General features: G+C 44.6%; 1 protein-coding gene across 1 annotated transcript in view; it reads left to right on the top strand.

The window, feature by feature from the left end:
• Positions 1 to 13,610, top strand: part of Phlpp1 (PH domain and leucine rich repeat protein phosphatase 1) — a 213,732-nt gene extending 200,122 nt beyond the window's left edge. Inside the window, exons 15-17 of the mRNA XM_031379886.1 lie at positions 6,247 to 6,441; positions 9,149 to 9,377; positions 11,520 to 13,610. Coding sequence (XP_031235746.1) covers positions 6,247 to 6,441; positions 9,149 to 9,377; positions 11,520 to 12,704 — 1,609 coding nt within the window. The 3' untranslated portion in view covers positions 12,705 to 13,610. The remainder of the gene's footprint in view (positions 1 to 6,246; positions 6,442 to 9,148; positions 9,378 to 11,519) is intronic.
• The last annotated feature ends 322 nt before the right edge of the window (positions 13,611 to 13,932 follow it).

Genomic DNA, 13,932 nt, shown 5'->3' on the forward strand with positions numbered 1-13,932 from the left:
TGTGTGTGTGTGTGTGTGTGTGTGTGTGTGTGTGTATGAATGGATGTTTTGCCTGCATTTATGTTTGAGCCACATCCATGCAGGGTGCTTGTGAAGGTCAAACGAGGTATCAGATCCCCTGGAGTCACAGTTACTAATGAGTGCTGGAATTGAGTTCAGGTCTTAGGCAAGAACGGTAAGTGCTCCCAGCTGCTGAGCTATCTTCTTAGCACTTCTTTATTTGTGAGAATGTCATACATGCATAAAATGAAGTATAATCATAAGTAGCCTTCATTTTCCCTCCAGATTCCCACATAGCTCTCACAGGACTTCCTCCAACATTATATTTATTGTTATTTGTTTGTTCTTATAAGCTCCTAAATCAAGTTAGTGCCACCCATATGTGGATGTGGGTGGGTACTCTGGAGCATGGGAGCCTGCCAGAGCCACACCCTCAAAACAAAGTGATCTTTCTCAACTGCTGCCCCTGCAAGTAGCTCCTCATAGTGGGACGGGGCCTTGAGACCATTGACTCTATTTGTGCCAGCATTTCGGCTGGCACAAGATCTAACCAATTGGAAGTGGGTGAGTGGATGGTATTTTGGGTTTTCAATAGGTGGATGTCACATTTTGTCACAGGCATTTGCTATATATGAGACATTATCTTTTTTTTTTTCCATTCTGAGTGTGATATTGTGAACTACTTTGGTTGCTTTTTATTTTTATTATTATACTGTCTCAAGTAACACCATGACTCTCATTATATAGTCCTGGTGGGCCTGGAACTCTGTGTAATCCAGGCTGACCTTGATCTCCCAGAGATCTGTTTGCCTTTGTCACTCAAGTTCTGAGATTAAAGGTGTGTGCCACCATACCCTGCTCACAGGTTTGTTTGTTTGTTTTAATTATGTGTGACTATGTCTGTGTGTTGTGGCTATGTTAAGATGAGTGTAGGTGCTCAAGTCCAGAATCATCATGTGCCCCCTGAAGCTGAGCCCCACTAGATGTGGCAACTAAACTCCAGTTGTCTACAAAAGCAGTTTGCGTTTTTAACTGCTGAGTCTTCTTTCCAGCTTTGGTTATTTTTAAAATGTTAGCATGGTCTTGTATTTCTAAGATAAATTCCACATTTATCATATATGGATACTTTCTTCTATGCTTTGGAATTCCATTTGCTGCTGGGAAGTTATAGAAGAAGCCTATGTCCCATGATGAATGTTGATCTGCATTTTCTCACGTCATTTCTTGGTTTTGATGCCACAGTAACATCAGCTTCATAGAAAGGGCGAAGAGTTTTTGAAGTTTGTACAGAGTGGATTTTAGATCTTCCTTAAATGTTTGGAGGACAATAGCAGTTGTTGAGTTTGGAATTTTCTTTTGGTCTTAATCAAAATTTCATGTAGCATATGAGATATTTTCTTTAGTATTTGCTCTTAAATGAATTTAGTAATTTATCCAATTCAAGGAATTTGTCTATTTATCTCCTTTTCAAATGTGTTGGATCTTGAGGTAGAGAGATCCAAGCTTTCTGAGGAACCACCACCCTGATTTCACAGTGACTGTAAGCATTTGCATTCCCACTGTCAGTGAGTAAGTGTTCCTCCTTCCGGACTTCCTACTCAGCATGAGCTGTCATGAGTCTTACTAACCTTGACTGGCTAAGATAGACACTCAAAGTCACTTTAATTTGCATTTCCCCAATGACTAAGGATGTTAAACACTTTTTAAGTGTTTCTCAAGTCTTTTTCATTTTCTCTTTTGAGAACTGTCTGTCTAGTTCTGTACCCTATTTTTAAATTTTTTGTTGTTGTTGTTTTCTTGTTGTACAGTTCTTTTAGTTCTTTATGTATTTGGATATTAACCCTCTGTGGGATGTGTAGTTGAAGCTCTCTTCTCATTCTGGAGCCTGCCAGTGTCTTTGAATGATGGTGTGCCTTGCCATTCAGAAGCTTTTCAGTTTCACGAGGTCCCTTTGGTAACTGTTCTTATGGCCTGTGTTGTGTTCTGTTCAGGAAATCGCCTCCTGCATGAGGTCAGGACTTCCCCAGAAGAGTCTGATGTTCTCTTCTATCAGTTCAGGGTATCTGGCATTATGTTGAGGTCCTTGATCAATTTGGAGTTCAGTTTTGTATACAGTGATAAATATGGGTATATTCCTACCCGCAACCATTCAGTTTGACTAGCACCATTTGCTGCAGATGCTGTCTTTTCTCCAGTGTGTATTTTTGGCTTGTCAAAAAGTAAAATAAATAAATAAATCTGATATTGTCAATTCAATTCCATACAATCTGGTTTTGCTACTATAGTTCTTTGGTACAATTTGAAATCTGTAATGGTGATAGTTCAAGTGGTTTTTTCATTATTCAAGATTGTTTTAGCTGTCCTGGGGTTTTGTGTGTGTGTGTGTGTGTGTGTGTGTGTGTGTGTGTGTGTGTGTGTGTGTTTTATATGAAGCTAAAAATTTCTCTTTATTTCTGTGAAGAATTATAGAATTATGTTGGAATTTTGATAGGATTGTGTTGAATCTGTCCGATGGCCATTTTCAGTGTATTAACTCTACCCATCCCTGAGCTGGGAGATCTCTCCACCTCCTGATACCTGCTTCTCTTTCTTCAGTTTCTTAAAGGTTTTATTATTACTAGTCTTTCCCTTGCTTTGTTAGAATTGTGTGTGTGTGTGTGTGTGTTGAGGTTATTGTAAAATATTATTTCCTAGATTTCTTTCTCAGTCTGTCATTTGCGTTTAGTAAGGCTACTGGATTTTGTATGTTAGTTTTATATCCTGCTACATTGCTAAAAGTGTTTCTAATCTATAGAAGTGTCCAGGTGGATCATAAGGGTATTTTCTATATAGAGCTGTATCATCTGCAAATAAGAATATTTGGCTTCTTCTTTCCCCAAATCTATCATTTTCAGTTTGGGTTTTCTTTGGTGATTCTATTTCTGCTCTCCTGTCTTGAAATGTTTTCATTATGCATTCCACTGTGTATTTTCACAGCCTTCCTGGGGTGATTTATCCATGTTCTCTTTCAGGCCCTTTAAGGTACATATTCATGGTACCTATTTTGAAATCCTTGTCTTGTGCTTCACTTCCCAGGGTCTCCTGTAGCAGGCTTGCTACATGCCCTGGTGAAAGCATACCATCTTGACTGTTCTTGTCTGTGGTTTCCCACTAGTGCCTAGGCATCTGGAATTAGGAGGATTGAGGTGATTCTGGGTACTGATATCTGGTCCTGTCTTTGTTGGAACAGGCATTCTGTTCCTTGGTTTCTGCTGCCCTCTCTGGATCCTTGGAAAGTGTATGGCTGTAGGTTCCATGGTAGAGAGGACTTCTGCAGGTCAGTGAGTGTCCAAAAGTAATAGTGATGGGCTAGAAGCAAAGCCGAGAATGGCTATGGGAAAGAGCTAGGGGATCCTGTCCACATCCAGAGGTAGGATCCCCAGGAGGACGGACAGGTAGGCTGCAGTAGAAAAGTATATGTCTGGAGAGTCAGGGATAGTCAGACTAGGAGGACCCTGGGTCAGAACAAGGGCTGGGTGGAGGTGAGGTGCAAGGGGAGCTGGGTGGAGGTGAGGTGCAGGGGGCACCGCAAGCTGCAAGCAGGCGGCTACAGGACTGAGGGCAAGAATAAGAACAGCTAGGCTAGGTGCAGGGAATGGAGGTAGGCTGATGGAGGGTGGGAGAGGCTGTTCCAGGGCTGGGGTGAAAGTAATGAGGGTAATGTAGGAGGCCTGCCTGGATCCAGTCTCCTGGAGCCTCTGGGTCCCAGGTAGCAAGTGTTTCGAGGTACATGGCTAGAAGGTGGTATGCTGGTGTTTAACTTTTGTACTTTAAACCTATTTTCCTCTTTGTATTTTAAATGCTCATTTTTGGGGGGGGGGCAGCATATAGTCACGTCTTGCTTTTTTATCTGGTTTGACTTTTCCGGTTTTGGAGGTAATATTTAGGTCTTTTATGTATATCTAATGAAGATAGCATAAGTTTAAATTTCAACTTACTATTTGTTTTTTGTGTGCTTTCTTTCTTATTTATGTTTGTTTTCTTGTTTACTTGTTTTCAAGAAAGGGTTTCTCTGTGTAACAGAGCCCTGGCTATCCTAGAACTCTATTTGTAAGCCAGGGTGGCCTTGCGTTTACAAGATCTGCCTGCTTCTGCTTCCCGAGTGCTGGGATTAATATGTGTACCACCATGCCCAGCTTGTGTTGCTTAGGATGTGTATGACTTAGTGTGTGTGTGTGTGTATGTGTGTGTGTGCTTGAGCACATGTCTTTATACTGTAATCTTTTACTTATTACAGCTTACCTCCAATTCTGTATCACTTCACACCATTAGGAACATCTCGATTTCTCCTGCATCTACCTTTAGACTTTGTTTCCTTGTGTTTTCCTTTCTTATTTGTTAAAAGATTCTAAAATGTACTGTTCACATTTTTAGCTTAGTGTTCTGCTTTCTGAACTAGTGTTTCTCAGCATCAGTACCATAGGCATTTTGAGCCAGCCATAAGGCGGCAGGGGAGGAGACATCCTACTTATTGTGAGTGTGAGCAACATCTCTTGCTTCATGTGGAGGTGCACAGTCCCACTGTGGCAAGGAAAGACATCTTCCCACTTGTCATTATGGTGTACTTTATTGTTCTGTAGAGATCAGATCTCCTTTGTCCTGCTCTTTGTGTTTCTGCAGTGACATCTTCAGGTGGGACATTCTTTATTACGCATTTGAAATGTCATCAGCCGTCACTTACCCAGGCTGTTCTTCACTGGCTGGGAGTCTAGACTGTACATAGTACTTGAAAGAAGCTCTTCTGCAGTAGTCATGTCCTTTGTGGTTCTGCCACAAGCAGTCTGCTGCCATGCGTGGCTTTATTCTGCATCCTGCCTCCCTTCTTCCTGGTTTTTAGCGATTTGATTCTGTTGTGCCCCTAAGTCACTCTTTTCTATCACTCTTGCTATAGTTTGTTGAGCTTCTATATCCATAGGTGCATAGTTCTCACCACATGTTAAATTCTAACTATAAAATGTGTAAAGTTCCTGTCTGTCTTTTCAAGGCTCTTGCGGTTCCTCTATATTAAGCTGTTTGATATCATCCCCCACACTCTAGTGCCCTGACTCTCCTTCCAAATCCATTTTTTACTCTCTCTTTCCCTTGGCTAGTGTTTTTGTGGGGTTTGTTGGCAGGATCTTTCCATGTGGTTCAGGCTGACCTTGAACTTCTGCTTCTCTCACTTCAGCCTTTCAAGTGCTAGGGTCACAGGCCTGTGTCATTGTGCCTGGCTTCTTGGTTTTATTTTGGAGGCAGATCCTGCCTTCTAGTGCTCAATGGCTTGGTGCTCCCCATCCGACATGTCTTCTCCTGTAGCCTCTGTACTTTCCCAAGGAATAAGAAGAGCCAGCATCAGCAGCTGGATGCTGGAGCTCCCGTGAATAAGAAGGGCCAGCATCAGCAGCTGGATGCTGGAGCTCCCGTGAATAAGAAGGGCCAGCATCAGCAGCTGGATGCTGGAGCTCCCGTGTTGTACTTGCCCCTTCTTCTCGTGTGGCTGTTCTCCTTAATGTATGAATATGTAGGTTAGAAATTATATGCTAATATTATTTCTCATGTCTCTTACTCTCCTTTCTTCCTTTCTTCATTGCCATTAAAGGTAAAATTGGAACCGGAGAGAAGGTCCAGCAGTTAAGAGCAACTATGCTCCCTTGCAGATGAGTCAAGCTCCCTTCCCAGTTTGACTTCCAGCCCCCATGTCAGGCCACTCAAAGCTGCTGTAACTGCAGTTGGGGCAGGGGTCTGGTGCCTCTAGTCTCACAGGCATCTGCATGCATATCTACAACCCTCACCCCCACCTCTCTCACACACACAATTAAAATGAGTGTTTTTAAAATTTTAAAAATAGGATCTGAAGAGATGGTACATTAAGAGTACATGCTGCTCTTGCAGAGGACCTAGATTCTAGTTCTAGCACATGGCAGTTCACAACCACCTAGAGCTCCAGGCAACAGGCAAAACATTCACACATGTAACATTTGAAAATAAAGAATTAAAAATTGTAAGCTTTAAAATTGTTTTAACAATACTAAAACTGGAGGAGAAGGGTGAGAGAAGGCAGAAGTCAGTGATACAGACTGTCCAGGCTCCATTCACCCAACCTCCATTAAGCAGGGAAAAGGAGCACTGGGTTGGGTTAGGGGGGCAGAGAATGAGAATAAATGAATTATGTTGGGCATAAGAAGGAGACGATGAGTGGGCTCATCACAAAAGTGTTTTACTCTGCAGGCTATGTGTTGCAGCCCTGTCTGTGAATAACTTCCGTGACAACCGAGAGGCCCTCTACGGTGTGTTTGATGGAGACCGGAATGTGGAGGTGCCCTACCTTCTCCAGTGCACCATGAGTGACATTTTGGCTGAAGAGCTTCAGAAAACAAAAAATGAAGAAGAATACATGGTCAATACATTCATAGTCATGCAAAGGTAAATGATTATTTCCTCCTCCTCCTCCTCCTCCTCCTCCTCCTCCTCTTCTTCCTATTCCTCCTCCTCGTCGTCCTCCTACTCCTCCTCTTTTTCTTCTTCTTCCTCTTCCTCCTCCTCCTCCTCTTCTTCTTCCTCCTCTTCATCCTCCTCCTCTTTCTCTTCCTTCTTCCTCCTTCTATTTTATTTATTTATTCTTGCTCTCGCTTGATGCTTCTCTCTTATCAGAAAAGCTGGTGCCCAGTGATCACAGTGCATGTGTGGCTGAGGGCTGCAGTTGCTCTCAGACACTGTCAGGGATGCACTGTGCTTCAGTTTGAGATGCACTGATATTCCTTCATAAGTCAGTGACAAGGATCTCATTTCTCACAGAACTGAGCATTAATGGCCTCTGTTGGTAATATGTTTTCATCATTTACAACACCCAGCCTCACCCAACCAGAGGAACACCATGGGCTCTATAGATCTTCTTGTATGGGTTATGGAATTCTCTCTGGGATGGATCATTTCTCTTCCAGTTTGTTGACCAATAGGAAATGCTTTCACTGGTTTGAAACTGAGTGGCTCAGATTTTACAGTAGTTTTGAATCATTTTTGTATGCTACCTTCTCTCCCTTATTCAGTGTTGATGCAAGTATTACTGACTTTCGGGCTGTTGCCTCCCTCTCACTGTACCTGCACCAAGGCTTTAGGTCACTGCAATAACTGGCCACTGCGGCTTGAACTCTCTGGGTCACGTGCTATGAGGGTTCCTTCAGTCAAAAAATGTTTCTTTTGTCACCTTGAGGGCTTTAAGGAATTGCCTACTGCAGAGTGTACTGCAGACCCTGCTCCTATAGGATCTCTGGTGATAAATATCCTAGTGCTTTGAAGGTTATGGCAACATTGATGAGCTCTCTCCTTTATTTCCTCTCCCCATGGGTAACTGGACAGAGATGGTGGCTGTGTACCAAAATAGACAGTGTCTGCCTGCTGTGGAATGCTGCCCTGAGCAGCCTCCACAGTTGCATCTGCCTCACGCGCAGCCAAGGCAGGCAGGTTTCTGGCTCTTGCTTCCAATGCTCGCCTTGTCTGCCAGATTTCTAGTAGGTGCAGACAGCAATTGAGCACAATAGTAAAAGCTAGCAAAGTCATTGTTCTAACTACCTTACATGTCCTAATTTTTCCCCCAGGGAGATATGCATTGCTACTTTTCATATCTTGTTTGTGAAACCAAAGTGCATAGAGGTGAAGTAAAGTAACCCCTAGGCCCAATAGACTGTACAGGCAGATTCCTGAGACCCCCCATAGATGCCCCAGCCACCAGACATAGTAACTTTTCTGGTTTCAGCTACTGCCTTGTCCCAGAAGACAGGAAATATGACACACACAGACATAGATGCACATATACACATACTATGTTTATACACACACACACACACATACACACACACACCATCCACATAGGTCTCTAGCAGACTCTGGTTACAACTTCTCACCAGTCTTTGTGCATTTGAAAGTTGTGCTTCCTTAGAAGCATGCACCAATCAGATCTGGTCATAGAATCAATCCTATAACAGCCCGACCTGCAGTGTCTTCTCTGTGACTTTTGTCTATTAGTTAATGGCTTATAAGACCAGGCAGCACTTCAGTCCTTAGAGTAACTGCCTATTCATTGTGCCTAGTTGTCAAATGTGTGTGTCTAAGTGTCCCTGGTTTCTGTTGCTTCTGTTCCCAGTTCTTTAACTTAGATTCTGACAGTGCTTCAGCGTCTTTCCTGCCCTAACTAAGAGGGGCAGTTTTTCCTTTTTGTTTCTGTTTTTTTATGACTGTCAAGGCTCATTACGGGAGGCTTGGAGGAATGACCATTGGTTGGACCTCTGATGAAAGTTCTTTGCTCTTTATGATGGTCAGTATTTATAGGTGCTACAAATATTCAATAAGTACACAGGTTAGTTGACAGTGGAGGATAAGGCAAAAATACTTGGTGTTTGATATCGGAATGGTGTCCCTGTAGCTTTCATAGAACAAATAGTACTGATCAAGAAAGTCTTGGCTCAGAGGTTAAGAGCACTGTACTCCTCTGCCAGAGGACCTGAGTTCAATTCCCAACAACCATATGGTGGCTCACAACCATCTGTAATGGAATCCGATGCACTCTTCTGGTGTGTCTGAAGACAGCTACAGTGTACTCATAATAAATAAATAAATAAATAAATAAATAAATAAATCTAAAAAAAGAAAGAAAGAAAAGAAAGTCTTGGCTGCACGGACAAGAATGGTGGTGAGCACTCTTCAGAAGAATGGCTGTTAGGCTCAGTGTGCAGTTCACACATGGACATACCGTGTATGTACCTATTCAGATTTTTGTGGGAATAGAGAAGATTTAGAGAACTGGGTAGGAAGAGAAGCAGCACTTTCATCATGTTTTGGAATATAGTATTGGGGCTGTATAACTGATGCAGAGCAGTAGGCTAGACATAACAGGCCAGGACCAGCGATGTGGCTTTTAATCAAAGGTGACCCTTCCCTACCACATATGAGCAGAAATCTCTCTATGTGAATGTGTGTAGTGTCAGATTCTAGGGACCTTTTTCTTCTTGGAAGCTGAGTGGCTTTGCTGGACAGGGTTGAGTCTAATCTCTGGGCCTGTACACTGGTGTCATCTTTCTTCTGAATGGACAAAATGTTAAGGTGTTTGAGTGTTCACCCTTCTCTTTGGGTTCAGAAAACTGGGAACTGCTGGGCAGAAACTTGGTGGTGCTGCTGTCCTCTGTCACATCAAGCATGACCCTGTGGACCTGGGAGGATCCTTTACACTGACCTCTGCTAATGTTGGCAAGTGCCAAACGGTTCTCTGTCGAAATGGGAAGCCACTGTCTCTGTCCAGGTCATACATCATGAGCTGCGAAGAAGAGCGGAAGAGGATTAAGCAGCACAAAGCCATCATCACTGAGGTGAGGAGCCAGTTTTCCTCAGACACCAGGGGAACATGAGCAGCACCCCCTGGTGGGCACCCCTCGGGAAACATTTGTCTTCAGAGGAAACGATGTTAGTTCAGATGTAGCGTTCCAAGTCCATGGTATTACAAGGCAAATTCCTTGGTGCTGTCTTTAGATTACTGAGGACTATCTCTATGGTTTATTATAGAATAACAAGGCATTCATCAGTTGCGTGGCGATAGGAATGCTTCATGGGTACTGTCCCAGGGTATCTCAAAGGCACTGGTTAAGTGGCTGAGAACTAGACTCCTGAATCACACTTCTGCTTTTGTATCTCAGCTATGTGTAAAGTGGATGTCAGACACCTGTCTTGCTTTACAAGGGTAGTCTGACACAATAACCATGGTTTCTGTATAAGTATATAACTATTTTCTGTTTTTCCAATTGAATAATACTGTTCTCAGGGGCAGGAGGCAAAGTACAAGGCCTTTTATATATTTGATCATCAAAACTGGGGCACGATTGCCATGTAGAGAGCTTTAGCTATGGCTAAAGAGGTTACAGTGTGGGCATAGTCCCACAACAAAGATTTACCTGGTCCCAAATGGTAATAATATTGCTGTTAAAAAAAAAAACCTACTAGAATAACAGTATAGCATGATCCATTGTCAATGAAACTTGAAAACTAGCTTTTGCAGTTCTGTTTGCTAATGTACCAATATGTTGGCCACTCAGCAGTAGCCTGGAAATATCCATAGATACATGTCTGCTCACAAGAACCTAGTCCCCTCTTAGCAGTGAAATTCACAGAGCAGTGCACTGTCTGAAGGTGAGGGGGGAGGGGAGTGTCCAGAAGAGAAAAGGAGGCTGTGTTGAGCATCCCAGAAGGACACCAAGATGCCATGAGTCCCTGGACCTGAGCACACATATAAATTTAGTTCCCTGTCTATTCCAGCACTGAAGGTTAAAGTGGATGTTGAGCACAGGTTAGGGGAGTGGGCACTCTACTGCTGTCCAGAACATAGTGAGCTGAGCAGCAACACTGGAGAGGAAGATGTCTGCTGCATGAGTCAGAGCTTGTAGGGCAGCTGTGTTCTCCCCTGCTTCTCTTCCTGACTTCTGCTTGCTCTGCTCAGTCTTCAACAGTGAGTGTTCTCACTGGGGAGAAGCCTGAGGGTGGCTCGAGTAGCCAGCTTCCACACCAGGCAGGGGAGGGTTTCATTACTAGAATCAAGGGAGTTTCAAACTGCTTGAAAGCCTGTTTTACTCATCTTAGTTCCTAGACTGCCCCCTGGTCTAAGCATGGCTGGTGAGGTCACATCAGAAAGGCACCTAGGAACAAACATACTCGTGAAGCACGGGTGGAGGCGGGCACTGAGCTGAAGCACAGGGCGTTCACTTGCAGAAGCACTTGTGAGTCCAGAGACTCACAAAAGTTGTATTTGTCATTGCAGAACCTTGTGTGGCAAGAAGTGTTAGAAGTAGGAGCGTGGGGATGGATGTGGCTGTAAGGCAGAGACCCTCACACTTGGAAGATAGAGAACACAGCAGCCGCATGTAGCTAAGATTTAAAAGTACTCATCTTCTCCCCCAGCAAATTGCCCGGATTTGGCTGCTGGTCTAAATAGCACAAACTGTCTAAGACTGGGCTCCATGTTTTCTACATTTGTCCTTGTAGGTCAGGTTCAAGGAAAGCCTAAGAATGGGTACTTCTGTTCACATTGCCTCTCCGAATCTATGAGCATTGGGACTCAGATACAAACACACGTGGGTCACACAGGACTCCCTAGGCCTTCCCCGTGCTGGTTGTGCTGCTGGACAGTTATGAGGCTGAACTATGCCTGCCCTGGGTGTTTCTCTGGGCCTTACCTCTCTAGATTTAATAAGCATGCCTGCCATGTGAGGCTGGACATCAGCTTGTCACGAAGAGACTCACCACCTAGTGTAAATGTGGTCCCTGTTAAAGGAAGGGTTCTTTTTGTTTCTGTTGCTCCTTACAAGCCCGGGTCTGCACTTCAGCCTTTCCATATAGGCTGTGTGAGCCTCCTGCTTGGGATGTCCAACACTGCCCTATGACCCAGTCAGTGGCCCAGAGGGAGCCTGCTTGATAGCAGCATGTGAACTGCACTCACTGTCTATTGAAAATTCTTCTTTTAGGATGGCAAGGTCAATGGAGTGACAGAGTCCACACGCATCCTGGGCTACACCTTCCTCCACCCCAGTGTGGTGCCTCGCCCCCATGTGCAGTCGGTGCTTCTGACTCCACAGGATGAGTTCTTCATCCTGGGCAGCAAAGGGCTGTGGGACAGCCTATCCATCGAAGAGGCTGTGGAAGCCGTGCGCAACGTACCAGATGCCCTGGCCGCTGCCAAGAAACTATGCACCCTGGCCCAGAGCTATGGCTGCCATGACAGCATCAGTGCTGTGGTGGTGCAGCTAAGTGTCACCGAAGACAGCTTCTGCTGCTGTGAGCTCAGTGCTGGAGGGAGCATGCCACCACCCAGCCCCGGAATCTTCCCACCCTCCGTCAACATGGTGATCAAGGACCGGCCCTCAGATGGGCTGGGTGTGCCATCCTCCAGCAGTGGCATGGCATCTGAGATCAGCAGTGAACTGTCTACTTCCGAGATGAGTAGCGAGGTGGGCTCCACAGCCTCTGATGAGCCCCCCTCTGGAGTCCTGAATGAGAACAGCCCTGCCTACCCCAACGAGCAGCGGTGCATGCTCCACCCTGTCTGCCTGTCTAACTCCTTCCAACGTCAGCTGTCCAGTGCTACTTTCTCCAGTGCATTCTCTGACAACGGCCTTGACAGTGATGATGAAGAACCCATTGAGGGTGTGTTCAGCAACGGCAGCCGGGTTGAGGTGGAAGTGGACATCCACTGCAGCCGGGCCAAGGAGAAGGAGAGACAGCAGCACCTACTTCAGGTGCCAGCCGAGGCTAGTGATGAGGGCATTGTCATCAGCGCCAATGAGGATGAGTCTGGTCTGTCCAAAAAGGCAGACTTTTCGGCCATGGGAACCACTGGACGACGCAGGGCTAATGGCTCTGTAGCTCCCCAGGAAAGGAGCCATAATGTGATAGAGGTTGCCGCAGATGCGCCTCTCCGGAAGCCAGGAGGCTATTTTGCAGCCCCTGCTCAGCCAGATCCAGATGATCAGTTTATCATACCCCCAGAGCTGGAAGAGGAAGTCAAAGAAATCATGAAACATCACCAGGAGCAACAGCAGCAGCAGCAGCTGCCACCTCCACCACAGCCACCACAGCCACAGCCACAGCCACAGCCACAGCGGCACTTCCAAATGGATCACCTGCCAGACTGTTACGACACACCGCTATGACCCAGCCTGAGTACTGTCTTAAACAATAAACCAACCAGAGAGATGGAGAGAGTCGCAGGCTCACATTAAACCAGGGTGTTACTTCATGCCCTCTCCCAGACACTGCCCCACCTGTCTCTGCAGCTCATCTGTAGGTTCTCTTTGTATTGGTTACTTTTAATAATTAACCACTTTTCTTCTAGTGACACTTTACCAATATGATTTAAATTTGTTAACTTCTTTCCCTAACATATCAACTGTGTAAAGACAAAGAACAAAAGGTTTAATATATTACAGAGAAACAGTTAATGATAATGTAATATTTTTAAAAATGGCTTTTTGTTGTTTTGTTTGTTTGGAAGGCAGGGCAAGTTGCCATTGCTAAATGATTTAATAATATTGTAATTGTGTATTTCTTTGTGGGGAAAGCTTTTTTTTTTGTCTTGAAAATGATAGACATTTGTAGAATATGGAGACTAACTCCTAGGAGTTGCTTTACTCTGTCAGGTGACTTAAGTCACTGGGACTCACTAATTTTCTCTGAGAGAACAGTTGATTGAGAAATTTCTATTGTAAATATCTCAGTGTTACATAGTGAAGCTTAAAGTGTTTGTAGTCTTGCATAAGGACACAGCCTAAATAACTGACTCCTTACTCGCTCTGAAGAGCCTCCCCACCCCACCCCCACCTAGCTCATCTTCAGTGTGGGCCATGTACAGCGTGTTTCTGTGCAGATAACGTGGCCCTGTTCTCGGGAACCCAGAACCTTTTACAGACACTTTTTAATTGTGTTCCTTCCTGCTGCCACAATCAGCATGACTGTATAGAGTCCCTCATACCATCTACACATCCAGAGTTATATGGAAGCAGAATGCCCAAATGGACATGTCGTAATTTTTGTTATAATAAATATGAAATTTACAAGTACTGGACCCATCTGCTTTTGTCTCAGCATCCAGGCGTGTCTCACAGCCATACCAGCTTAGGACTGGAAGGAATAGGTGGAGGTGAGATTAACCAACATTATGGTTTGGGGTTTATTTCCTTAATATTCAAGTTCAGTTGCAATGAATGAGGTAGTGAAATTGACCTTCTGGTCAACCGTATGCACAGCTGCTCTTACCCTTTTCTTTTGATTATTATGCAAGGTAGACACTGAGGGAGGACTGGATGGAGATGGCATAGAGGAGAGCTCTGCAGAGAACCTGCAGACCTCCTACAGAACCAAGATGGCTTTTAGCTCTTCCAG

Source organism: Mastomys coucha, unplaced genomic scaffold (genome assembly GCF_008632895.1).
Source record: "Mastomys coucha isolate ucsf_1 unplaced genomic scaffold, UCSF_Mcou_1 pScaffold1, whole genome shotgun sequence".
NCBI lineage: Eukaryota > Metazoa > Chordata > Mammalia > Rodentia > Muridae > Mastomys > Mastomys coucha.